Source organism: Oryctolagus cuniculus, chromosome 11, assembly GCF_051225735.1.
Source record: "Oryctolagus cuniculus isolate XC-2025 breed Fujian yellow rabbit chromosome 11, ASM5122573v1, whole genome shotgun sequence".
Lineage (NCBI taxonomy): Eukaryota > Metazoa > Chordata > Mammalia > Lagomorpha > Leporidae > Oryctolagus > Oryctolagus cuniculus.
In genome coordinates, this window is record NC_142877.1 from 98,127,455 (window position 1) to 98,140,988 (window position 13,534).

The following is a 13,534-nucleotide window of genomic DNA, read 5'->3' on the forward strand; positions in this document are numbered from 1 at the left end:
CCAGTTGGGGTGCCAGATTCTTTTCTGGTTGCCCCTCTTCCAGGCCAGCTCTCTGCTGTGGCCTGAGAGGGCAGTGGAGGATGGCCCAGGTGCTTGGGCCCTGCACCCCACGGAAGACCAGGAGAAGCACCTGGCTCCTGCCTTCGGATCAGCACGGTGCGCCAGCCACAGTGCACCAGCCGTGGCGGGCGGCCATTGGAGGGTGAACCAACGCCATAAAGGAAGACCTTTCTCTCTGTCTCTCTCTCTCACTATCCACTCTGCCTGTCAAAAAAAAAAAAAAAAAAAAAAACTATATTGAGACCCATTAGATAATAAATGGTAGCTGAAATCATGACAGTGAATGAGATCAAACACATGGGATATATAAAGTGAGAGTTGAATCAAAGATGACACATCTAAACCTGAAATTTGCCAAAATTAAAGTTGGTTATTAGCAGAGTTGAGAAGAGAACTCAGATTTACCACTATCCAACCTAAGAATTATGATATTACACACTGAACCACCAGGTGGATCTTAAAATTCAGATTCCCAGGTAATTATCATAGAAACTGATACTGTAGTCTGAGAAGGAGTATGAAAGTGCTAGAAGAGGAAATTAAAGAAATAGCCATAATCTTCAAGCAATGAATAAGGGGAGCAACCCAAATACATATATAATTATATATAAGGATGACTATGAAGCATGTTGGTATCGTGAAGAAAGAAAGATTATAATCAGACAGGGGTGTGTAAATCAGGAAAGGCTTCTCAAAGGATAAAGCATCCAATGCACTTCACTCTTAACACAATTCATCAAGTACTTGCTGACTAGTGTTGAGAGAAGCTGCCCTAGACTTAAGATCTTCCCAACATCCTGTTTCCCCTACCCCTGTCCTTGTACCCCCAAGTACAAGGAAGGGCTCTCTCGGAAGTTCCCTTAGTTGACTTAGTTCTTCCAAAAAAAATGCAACTATTGCCTTTTGGTTCTCTGAGCACCATGGCAATTGGCAAGAACAAGTGGCTCAGAAAAAGCATCAAAAAGGGAGCCAAGAAGAAAGTGGCTGATCCATTTTCTAACACTGATATGATGTGAATGCACTTGCTATGTTTAATTTCAGAAATACTGGACAGGGGCCGGCACTGTGGCCTGAAGCACCGGCATCCTATAAGGGCGCCGGTTCGAGACCCAGCTGCCCCACTTCCGATCCAGCTCTCTGCTATGGCCTAGGAAAGCAGTAGAAGATGGCCCAAGTCCTTGGGCCCCTACACCCATGTGGGAGACCTGGAAGAAGCTCCTGGCTCCTGGCTTTGGATTGGCGCAGCTCTGGCTGTTGTGGCCAATTGGGGAGAGAACCAGAGGATGGAAGACCTCTCTCTCTCTCTCTGCTTCTCCTTCTCTCTCTCTGTAACTCTTTCAAATAAATAAATAAACCTTTAAAAAAAAAAAGAAAAAATTGGACAAACACTAGTCAAGAGGACTCAAAGGAACCAAAATTGCATCTGATAGCCTTAAGGGTCATATGTTTGAAGTCCATCTTGCACTGTGCAGAATGATTAAGCTACATTTAGACAATTCAAGCTAACTACTGAGGATGTCCAGAACAAAAAGTGCCTGACTGAGGCCAGCATTTTGGCTTAATAGGTTAAGCTACCGCCTGATACTCCAGCATCCAATATGGGCACCAGTTCATGTCCATACTGCTTCACTTCTAATCCAGCTTCTTGCTAATGTGCCTGGCAAGGCAGTGGAAATTGGCTCATGAAATTGGGCCCCTGCCACTCATGTGGGAGACCTGGATAAAGCTCCTGGCTTGGGCTTGGCCAAGCCTGGCCATTGCATCCAACTGGGAAGTCAACCAGTGGATGGAAGATCTATTTCTCTTTATATGTGTCTCTCTTTTTGTAACTTTGTCTTTCAAATAAATGAAAATAAATCTTAAAAAAAAAAAAAATATGCCTAGGCCAGCACCGTGGCTCAATAGGCTAATCCTCCGCCTGTGGCACCAGCACTCCGGGTTCTAGTCCCGGTCGGGGTGCCGGATTCTGTCCCGGTTGCCCCTCTTCCAGGCCAGCTCTCTGCTGTGGCCCGGGAGTGCAGTGGAGGATGGCCCAGATCCTTGGGCCCTTCACCCGCATGGGAGACCAGGAGAGGCACCTGGCTCCTGGCTTCGGATCAGCATGGTATGCTGGCCGCAGCGTACCAGCCACAGCGGCCTTTGGGAGTGAACCAAAGGAAAAGGAAGACCTTTCTCTCTGTCTCTCTCTCTCTCTCACTGTTCACTCTGCCTGTCAAAAAAAAAAAAAAAAAATGCTGACTAACTTCCATTACTAATAGCATAGATCTTACCTATGACAAAATGTGTTTAGTGTTAAAAAAAAAAAAAAAAAGGCAGAGCATGACTGAAGCTTATGTTGATGCCAAAACTACCAGTGGTTATTTGCTTTGTCAGCCCTGTGTCAGTTTTAGTAAGAAGTGCAACCATCAGACACGGAAGACTCCTTTATGCTCAGCACCAGCAGGTCCACCAGAACCAGATGATGGAAATTATGACCCAAGAGGTGCAAGCAACTGACTTGAAAGAAGTGGCCAATAAACTGATTCCAGACAGCACTGGAAAGGACATAGAAAAGGCTCACCATTCTATCTATCCTCCCCATGATGCCTTGTTAGGAAAGTAAAAGTGCTGAAGAAGCCCAAGTTTGAAGAGGGAAAACTCATGGAGCTTCATGGTGAAGGCAGTAGCTTCTGGAAAAGCCACTGGGGATGAGACAGTGCTCAAGTAGAATGAAATGATGGATATGAACACCAGTCCAAGAACTTGCTTAAGATCTAGGCTTTAATAAGGACAAATAAAAAGCCCTATTTGTGATAGTTAGCTTTTGAACAACCACAAAAATGAAACTGTCTTAAGATCTTTCCCTAAAATATCATTAACCAAGAAGAGTAACTTGCAGAAAAGAAGACTAAAAGAGTACCACCTATTTACACTACCCACAGCGTCCACTCTGAGGACAGCCACGGGAGAGCCTCTATACAGCAAGACAACCTTTGTTCTTGGTGCAGTTCTGCTGCTCACTATCTCATAACTTGTCACCACCTCCCCTCAAGCTCAGAAGAACTTTGTCCCAGGCTACTGTCTGTTCTTTGGGCCCGTTCATTTTTAAGTCAGGATTTTTAAGAGCAATGAATGGGCCGGCGCCGCGGCTCACTAGGCTAATCCTCCGCCTAGCGGCGCCGGCACACCGGGTTCTAGTCCCGGTCGGGGCACCGGATTCTGTCCCGGTTGCCCCTCTTCCAGGCCAGCCCTCTGCTGTGGCTAGGGAGTGCAGTGGAGGATGGCCCAGGTGCTTGGGCCCTGCACCCCATGGGAGACCAGGAGAAGCACCTGGCTCCTGCCATCGGATCAGCGCGGTGCGCCGGCCGCGGCGGCCATTGGAGGGTGAACCAACGGCAAAGGAAGACCTTTCTCTCTGTCTCTCTCTCTCACTGTCCACTCTGCCTGTCAAAAAAAAAAAAAAAAAAAAAAAAGAGCAATGAATGGGCGCAAAGTAAAAGACCCCTCTAAAACTGGCTATAACCCCTTCTATTTCTATCTCCCATAAGAGAATGTTTACTCTTTAATCATCTGGTTCTTCCTGGAGTTTTCTCATTTTGTGTGGTTCTTATGCATCTGTGCATGTTAATAAATTTGTACCCCCTTTCTCCTGCTGATCTGTCTAGTCTCAGTTTTTTTCAGCATACTCAAACATGGAATCTGCAAAGGGAAAGTCTGAACTTTTTTTTTTTTTTTTTTTTTTGACAGGCAGAGTGGACAGTGAGAGAGAGACACAGAGAGAAAGGTCTTCCTTTGCCGTTGGTTCACCCTCCAATGGCCGCCACGGCCCGCGCACTGCGGCCAGCGCACCGCGCTGATCCGATGGCAGGAGCCAGGTACTTATCCTGGTCTCCCAGGGGGTGCAGGGCCCAAGCACTTGGGCCATCCTCCACTGCACTCCCTGGCCACAGCAGAGAGCTGGCCTGGAAGAGGGGCAACCGGGACAGAATCCGGCGCCCTGACCGGGACTAGAACCCGGTGTGCTGGCGCTGCAAGGTGGAGGATTAGCCTATTGAGCCGCAGCGCCGGCCTCTGAACTTCTTTATACTATCTACTATAGATGCTCAACAACAACCAGAAACATGAACTCCTCTTTCCTGTCCTCATAGCCAGCATTTATCACCACCTCTCAATCAGCAAGTCCTGTCAATCATTCCTACTGAATATTTCTACAAAGCTGAATTGATTCTTTCGTCTCCTTCAACAATGCCTCCTGAGATCCTGCCTACACTATTAAATTAACCTGAGTAGTTTCCCTGACTCTAAATTTACCTGACTGCAATCCACTCTCTACATTGCCACCGGAATATTTCTAGAAGGCAAACAGAATCATGTTAGTTCTCAGGCTGAACCACATTAGCAGATCTCCATCCCATATAGGTAACAGAGACCAAACTTTACTTTTCTATGTACACAAGACACTTCACAAGGTGTCCACTAAACTTCACTAGTCTCTCTCCTCCTCCGCCTCGCTGTGTACTCCCTATTCCAGCTGAACTGAGTTACCTTGCAACTCCGAGTGCGCTCTGCCTTTATACGTCTGCCTCTGCACATGCCTTTCCTTTTGCTTTGACTTCCCTCCCAGCAGCACCTGCCTGTCGTATTCCAGCTCACCCTTTGAAGACAGCACTCAAAGGGCTGCCTTGATGTTTCCTTCCTGCCACTCACTGAAGGACAGGCTACTGTCTTGTTCATATAATATTTAGAGGACTGAGTTTCCTTGAGTCTATGATCTTATTCACCTCTGTATCCTTCTGTACCTAGCACAGCGGCTGGTCAACTGTCGCTCCCCCATTCGCGGAGGAACGACACAGGACCCTGCGCTGTTCTCTTTGTCTGCTCGGCCCTTCCCGGGTTAGCTGCCAGCCTCACTCGTGGAGGAACGACGCCATCCCGGGTTAGCTGCCGGCCCCTCCATCTCTGTGGAGGGGCGGCACCCCCAGCCGCTTTCCCCGCTTCCGCGGAGGAGCGGCACACCGGCAAACCGCCAGCCGGCTCTCTCGGGGGCTGCTCAGATGTTCCTCAGGTGTTCCTTCAGATGTTTCTGGTGCATGTTGTCTCTCTCCTCCTTTATAGTCCTCTTCCACCAATCCCAACTCTGCTGCCCACACGCCGAGCACGCTGCTCTCCTTCAAACAGGAGCAGGATCAGCTCCTGCAGCTTATCAGTCAAATTGGCGAGAGGCAGCTGCATAGAAGTTTACTCCTCCCCAGCGCCATATTGTGGGAGAGCAGATGCATAGAATAAGTCTTAATTCCAGTAACTTAGTCTAGTCTCAGTTGCTCCCCACAGTCAACTGTGTAATTAATATTCGTGAAACACCACAAAGGTGGCTGCCACCTTCTCAGAACCTAAAACTAGAACACATTGCTTTGAAAAACAGGAAAATTCAAACTTAAATGACCAAAACATTTCAATACAGAGAATAGCAAGGGGCTAGGCTAGATGATTAAGACCTTTTCCAATTTTAAAATTCTGGAAATCTATATATTCTTGTTGTCTGTTTAACCATTTAAATCAGCAAAACTACAGAGTTAAAAAAAAGAGGGATAATAACTAGTAGAATATGAATAATTGGGTTATCATCATGTTTAAAGTAGACACAAAGTCCCAGATTACTAAAAAACAGTAACAATAATAAAAAAAAGTTTCTATAAAATCTCTACCTTATAAGAATAACTGATTCACCCAAGTCAAACAATGGAAGAAAAATACAGTATACTGGTAAACCTCCAGAGAAGCCATATCTGGCATCTCAACTTTTCAGTTAACAAAAATCCTCACTTAAATTACATCACATTTCAAAGCAGAATGACCATTAAATACTAGCATCTCCCAAAAGTACACTACTGCGGGAGTTGAAATATGAACCACAAATAACAAAATTACATTGTCAAGGTTATAAAATAAGTAAAACAAATTCCAAAACAGAATCTTTGACCTAAAATATAGTTTTACATTCCAATATCTATAATAACTCAACATTTTTTTAAAGAATTATTTTATTTATTTGAAAGACAGAGTTACAGAGAGAGGTAGAGACAGAGAGATAGGGGTCTTCCATTCCGCTGGCTCACTCCCCAAATGACCACAATGGCCAGAGCTGCAGCAATCCAAAGCCAGGAGCCAGGAGCTTCTTCCTGATCTCCCATGTGGGTGCAGGGGCCCAAGGAGTTGGGTCATCTTCTACTGCTTTCCCAGGCCATAGCAGAGAACTGGATCGGCACCCAGGCTGGGGCTTTAACACACTGTGCCACAGCACCGGCCCCTATAGTAACTCAATTTTGTAAATTCTTAACTGTGTTCTACTCTTTCATATTTGCTCTCTACAAGCAATGTTCACTGAAATTCATCCATTAGGTCTAGAATGCAATGTGAGTCTCCCACATGGGTGGCAGGGGCCCAATTCCTTCATTGCCTTCCCAGGCACACCAACAGGAAGGTGGATCAGAAATGGAGCAGCTTGGTCTTAAACCAATGTTTGTATGGGATGTCAGCATTGCAGGCCACAGCTCAGTCCACTCACCTCAAATGTCTATATTTTTTATTATAACAATTCTAGTGTATACAAACCTCTTAGACACTTTGAATAGGATTTCCCTAATGGCTCATAATGTTGAACATCTTTCATGTGTTTATTGGCTATTTTTTTAAGGATTTATTTTATGTATTTGAAAGACAGGGTTACAAAGTGAGGTAGAGACAGACAGAGAGAGGTCTTCCATCCATTAGTTCACTCCCCAAATGGCCACAATAGCCGGAGATGGGCTAATCAGAAGCCAGGAGCCAGGAGCTTCTTCCAAGTCTCCCACAAGGGTGCAGCAGTCCAAGGATTCAGGCCATCTTGCACTGCTTTCTTGGTGCATTAGCAGGGAGCCAGATCAGAAGCTGAGCAGCCAGGACTCAAACCAGCACCCATATGGGATGCCAGCGCTGCAGGCCAGGGCTTTAACCTAATGCACCACAGTGCCAGTCCCTATTGGGTATTCTTACATCTGCTTTTGTCTGTTCAGATCATTAAGTCTGGGTGATTTCTCTTTTTATTGAATTGTAAGAGCTTGTTATATATGCTGTGTACAAGTCCTTCATCAGTAATGTGATTTGCTAATATCTTCTCTTATTTGGTGTGTTCCTTGTTCACATTTTATTTTTATTTTTATTTTTTTTAAAGATTTATTTATTTATTTGATAGGCAGAGCTACAAAGAGGCAGAGGCAGAGAGAAAGAGGTCTTCCATCTGCTGGCTCACTCCCTAGATGGCCGCAACGGCCAGAGCTGGGCCAATCCAAAGCCAGGAGCCAGGAGCTTCTTCCTGGTCTCCCATGTGGGTGAAGCGGCCCAAGGACTTAGGCTACCTTCTACTGTTCTCCCAGTCCATAGCAGAAAGCTGGTCTGGAAGTAGAGCAGCCGGGACTCGAATTGGCACCAACATGGTATGTCAGCACTGCAGGCGACAGCTTTACCCACTACAGCACAGCACTGGTCCCTGCCTGTTCACTTTCTTAATGGTATTATTTATAGTACAAAGATTTCACTTTTGATGAAGACCAATTTATCATTTTTCCTCTCTTCACTGCACTTTTGCTGTCATATCAAGAAGCCTTTGCCTAATCCCAGGCCATGAAAAGTTACTCCTGTAATTTTCTTCTAGGACTTTAAGTTCTTAGTAAGTCTAATTTTTGTATAGGGTCAAAGTAAGGGATCCAAATTAACTTCTTGGCAGGTGGATGTACAGTAATTCCAGCATTATTTGATGACTCTCTGAAATCTTTAACTACATGTTTTAACTTTTGCTATTATATAACTTCAGGTGTTAATTCACCTGGAATCCACTGTGAAATGTGAGTGATGTAAATAATCAAAACAACTTAATAAAACTATTTTGCCAAGGTGTTAGAAAGTGGCAGAGCTGGAACTGAAACACAGGTCTTAAAATGCCAAATTAAAAAATTTTCCATTAAGACAGCTTATTTGTGAACAAGTTTCTAATTTAGTCATTAAAGCAAAGATAAACTTGGGGCTGCTGCTGTAGCACAGTAGGTTAAGCATCCGCTTGTGGGACCGGCATCCCATGTGTCAAGTTCTAGCTGCAGCCTGGAGTGCCAGTATCCCATATGGGCACAGGTTTGAGTCTTAGCTGTTCCTCTTCCCATCCAGCTCTCTGCTAGGGCCTGGGAAAGCAGTAGAAGATGGCCCAAGTCCTTGGGCCCCTGAACCTGTATTGGAGACCCAGAAGAAGCTCCTGGCTCCTGGTTTCAGATTGGCCCAGCTCCAGCCATTGTGGCCGTTTTGGGAGTAAATCAATGGATGGAAGACCTCTCTGTTTCTCTCTGTAACTCTGCCTCTCAAGTAAATAAATAAATCTTAAAAAAAAAAAAAAAAAAAAAAAAAAAAAAGATAAGCTTGAAACTGAATTGATTGGTAGGGTTACACATAGCATGACCTGAGATGTTTAAGATTTTGCTTGCTTATTTTCATATAAATCAATAATAGTAGCTACAAGATTACTGTGTTCTCCCTTTGTCCCAACACAACAACCTTAGAAAAGAGTGACGAGTGTGCACTCCACTATCTATTCTTCTCACAGATGGGGAAACTAATACAAAGAGAAATTAAGTTGCTTAAAATCAAGAACGAGTAATTGCAAGGAACCCAGTTTGCTGACTCCACAGAATGTAATTTTTTATTTATTTATCTTTTTTTGACAGGCAGAGTGGACAGTGAGAGAGAGAGACAGAGAGAAAGGTCTTCCTTTTGCCGTTGGTTCACCCTCCAACGGCCGCCGCGGCTGGTGCGCTGTGGCAGGCACACCGCGCTGATCCAATGGCAGGAGCCAGGTACTTAGCCTGGTCTCCCATGGGGTGCAGGGCTCAACTACTTGGGCCATCCTCCACTGCACTCCCGGGCCACAGCAGAGAGCTGGCCTGGAAGAGGGGCAACCGGGACAGAACCCGGCACCCCGACCGGGACTAGAACCCGGTGTGCTGGCGCCGCAAGGCGGAGGATTAGCCTAGTGAGCCGCGGCGCTGGCCAGAATGTAATCTTAACCACTAGGAAAGCAAATTAAGAGAAAGGCTTCACCAGGCTAATTTAAATGGATTTACAACTATATAGAAAAGGAGAATCTGTCTATTATTGCTACTGTGCAGGATGAAGAGACAGAGAGTAAGTTCATCAGAGGGCTGACAACTCTAAAAGAGGGAAATTATTAACACTACTGGTATCAGGTAAAAAAAATATGAAATATCAATGATTCAATGAAGAAATACTCCCATTTTTTTAAAAAGTTAAATATTTAACAGGTATTTTTCAATGTGGCACAACTAAGGACATAAAACAGTAATATAAATACAGGAAGTGAAAAGAAAGGCACAAATATAGAGGAAGGAACCCTGGGAGTCTCTACTAACCACAACATGCATGAGTCAGGCTGGCAGTGTTAATGACAGGATGTGTTGGGAAGAGACATTAACACCACAAGGCTGGAGGTTCATACTTCCTTTATAGAATGGATCAGTGAGACCCCTAACAGAAAGTAGAAACCAATTTTGGTCACCACTTCAAGAAGTATAGAGAGAAACTAGAAAAGTTTCATCCAAAAGAAACAAATAGAAAAGAGCATCTATCAGGAGAAGAAAGACAATGAGGTTACTTAAGAAAGAGAACAGTGGTTGATTTAATGATAGCTCTTAGCAGGGCAGACCATGAATGCTCTTCCTCAAACTCTTACCAGTCATTTAAGTCTCTGTCAAATACCACTTTCTCAAAGGGTTTTACCCAAGGTAACTCCCTCGGTTTATAGCATATCACTCTACTTTGTTTCCTTCATAGCAAATAATACTCTGAGGTTCTTCCTGTTTATGCACTTAAGGTCTCTCCTGCCCCACTAGGTCATAAACACCACAAAAGCATGGACCTTGAACACTGTTTATCTCTAGCAAATACCAATGATACCTGTGACATAATGGGTACTCGGTAAATATTTGCAGCATCTAAGTCCATGAAGAAGTAACATGGAAAATGAACAAGAGGATACCAATGAGACACAGAGGAACAACTTGATGGTCAAAGTAAAACCCACAGGCTGCTGAGGGATATTGTGAGTCTTTAAGAACAAAATTGTACATCTGTCTTAGGAGTTCTACAATTTCCCTGCCTAAGTAATTTCTGGTGGTTAATCCCAACATTAGTCTTCAATATCTTACAGCACAGAAATGCAGTCCTGATAATAAACAAGTATCATTGAGCTCTTACTGTATACTGGACAGATTTCTTAGGCTTTCCACATATTAATTCATTTAACTCTCACAGTTGTAGGAAGTACTATTCATTTTGTCATCCATAAAATGATGTTCTTCAGCCCAAAGAGGTGACATAATTAGCCTAAAGTTACTCAGATTATAGCTGGTGAAACCAGGACTTAAATTCAGACAATTGTACTTGAGTCATTCATTTTTAGGTTGAAAATGAATTCAAACAGCAAAAATATGTAAGAGAGGAAGTACAGGGACCAGCACTGTGCCGTGGTAGGCTAAGCTTCTATCTGTGGTGCCAGCATCCTATAGGGAAGCCAGTTCATGTTCCAGCTGCTCCTCTTCTGGTCCAGCTCTCTGCTTATGGCCTGGAAAGCAGTGGAAAATGGCCCAAGTGCCTGTGCCCATGCATGCATGTGGGAGACCCAGAAGAAACTCCTGGCTCCTGGCTTTGGATCGGCACAGCTCTGGTCATTGCAGCCATTTGGAAAGCAAACCAACAGGCGGAAGACCTCTCTCTCTGTCTATAAGTATGCCTCTCAAATAAATAAATAAAATATTGAAAAAAAGGAAGTACAATGGGTTGATAAATGATGGCATAGGAATCAGTTGACATAGATTTCCCTCATGGCTAGATATGTTGTATGGTTCCCTGCAGATTCCATCTTGCTATAACATTCAGACATATCCTATAACGTTATTGATATTCTAGTTTTGTCCCTTTCATAATGTTTTGATTCAAAGAACTGAATGAAACAATTAGACATTCATGCCAAAACAGAAAGGCATTAGAATGAGCCCCAACATACAGGTCTAACAATTATTAACACGAGGACTATCTTCATGTACACAAACAAAATCAAACATATGGATAGTGGATTATTGCAAAGCAAATGTAAAAGTCAACTTTATTCCATCCCTAAAAGAATTTGACTGAATCTGAAATGCATATAATTCATTTCTTTCAAGAAATCTAAGAAAAACTGGTACAAGAAAAATCCTAAGGGGGTTTTCATTATCAAAGAGAAATCCAGTGAACATCAGTAAACATAAAGTAACTTACCAAAAATCACTAAATAATCTCTAAATGATACGTACTTAGGAACCCGATAACACCCCAGGTGCTATATCACAACAGGAATTGCATTTAAATTTGAAAAATGTTGTACAGTTCTTAAGGAAACCCAGGTTTTTTGTGCTTATCGTGTTGATAAATAGCATTAACAAGCACAGTGAGAGCCAACCGACACCCAAACAGAAACAAGTACCAAATTATACCTGTTTATCCTCCAGCAGGTCAGGCTCTCCTCTGCTAGACCCAGAGCTGACATCGTCTTCATCAGAACTGTTGATGACCTCCTCCTCGTCGGAGGGAAGATCACCAGGACCAAGATCCAGATCACTCTGACCCTCCTGGGCTGCTCCAGAACTGCTTCAACAGAAAGTATGCATTAGTCACCTTTATCACGGGGAGTGCCAGCAGAACTAGGATCAGCCATTTTACCCCTGCGATGTAAGGACAGGACAGCTAAGGACTACAGCTCGATGATCTGAACACCCCCCACCCTTTCCCTGCTCACTGACAAAAACCCAAAGTGGTTTTGGGCTTACGTTTTATTTATTTTTGTAAAAAAAAAAAAAAAAAGATTTATTTATTTCAAAGACTGAGTGACAGAGAGAGGGAGAGACAGAGAGATCTTCTATCTACTGGTTCACTCTCCAGATGGCCACAATGGCCAGGGCTGAAGAAGCCAAAGCCAGAAGCCCAGAACTCCATCTGCATCTCTCATGTGGGTAGGAGGGGAGGGGGCCAGGAATTTGAGCCATCTTTTACTGCTTTCTCAGGGACAGCAACAGAGAACTGGATTAGAAACAGAGTAGTGGGAACTCGAACTGACACTCTGATATGAGATACCGGTGTCACAGGTGGCAGCTTAACCTGCTGTACCAGAATGCCATCCCTTGGTCTTATGTTGTAATTTAATTTTAGTATCAATTTAATATCATTTTAGTGACAGGAAGGTGGGTGGGAAGCAAGTTTCCCAGCTTCCTTTATTCTATTCTTCCACACGTCCTTCCCCTGCAATATCATGTCTCCACTCCAGCTACAAACCAAGACACCTTACAGGGAGTGAGCTGGCTTACTACAAAGGGTAGTGGCTGCACAGGTCCTCTAGAAGAGCTGCTGCCTCCTTAGGCCTCAGTGTTTCAAGCACCAGTAACGACAACAACAAAACAAAGAAATACACCTCTGAGGTTGGGAATTAATGACGGTGACTAAAGTCAACAGTGCAAGGGCCAGTAGTGTGGCTCGGGGGTCAAGCCGCTGCCTGTGACATGGCATCCCATATGAACACCAGTTTGAGTCCTAGCTGCTCCACTTCTGATTCAGCTCCTTGCTAATGTATCTGGGAAAACAGCAGAAGATGGTCCAAGTGCTTGGGCCCCTGCCACTCACATGGGAAATCTAGATGGAGCTCCTGGCTCCTGGCTTAGCCCCAGCTGTTGTGGCCATTTGGGGAGTAAACCAGTAAACAGAATCTCTCTCTGATCTTCCTTTCAATAAACAGATACATCTTTAAAGAAAAAAAAAAAGTGCATGTGCCTATGTGAATAGGCGCCCACCTCTCAGGCTGTCACTGTTAGATACTTGCGCTGCAAGGCATGGGAAAAAGTAAGGAAATGCTACAAATTCTGAGGCTTGCTCCAAATCTGCTGACTCAGAAACTCTAGGGTACAGGGCCCAGCAATCTGCAGTTCAACAAGCACTTCAGGTGATTCTGATGCAATCTGAAGTCTGAAAAACCTCGGTCCCCCTCCTCAAGGCTTCTGAGTTTGTTTTGAGACAGATCTCATGAATCTATAAGCCACTGCTGCAATTCAGGCTGCAGGGGGAATTCCACAGCAAAGTTCCCCAGCAAGAGGAGGGAAACAGCTCTTTTTAGCATTCCTTGCTAAGACTCTGAAGTAGTCTGCCTATAACAACTGCTCTCTGTCATCGGTCTACAAGAATACCTGCAGGATCCAAGAGTACAAGTGGCACCAGCAAAAGACCCACAGAACATCACCAGGGCAAACACTGCAGCAGAACAGAGGACACTGCTTCCCACTCGGGCAGGCTCTTTCAGCAGGTCATAAGCAGGTCACTCTTCTGCCAAGGCTAGCAGAGGACTTCTAACGGGAATCTTAAAAGCTAAAGATAA

The 13,534-nt window shown here is 44.3% G+C and overlaps 1 protein-coding gene across 6 annotated transcripts in view; it reads right to left on the reverse strand.

The window, feature by feature from the left end:
* Positions 1-13,534, reverse strand: part of FGD6 (FYVE, RhoGEF and PH domain containing 6) — a 133,961-nt gene that overhangs the window by 66,722 nt on the left and 53,705 nt on the right. For 4 of the 6 annotated variants that reach the window (XM_089308772.1, XM_008256897.5, XM_089308771.1 and 1 more), the window contains exon 3: positions 11,610-11,763. In XM_089308772.1, coding sequence (XP_089164898.1) covers positions 11,610-11,763 — 154 coding nt within the window. The remainder of the gene's footprint in view (positions 1-11,609; positions 11,764-13,534) is intronic. The other 2 variants (XM_002711207.6, XM_089308769.1) reach the window with 1 other exon arrangement.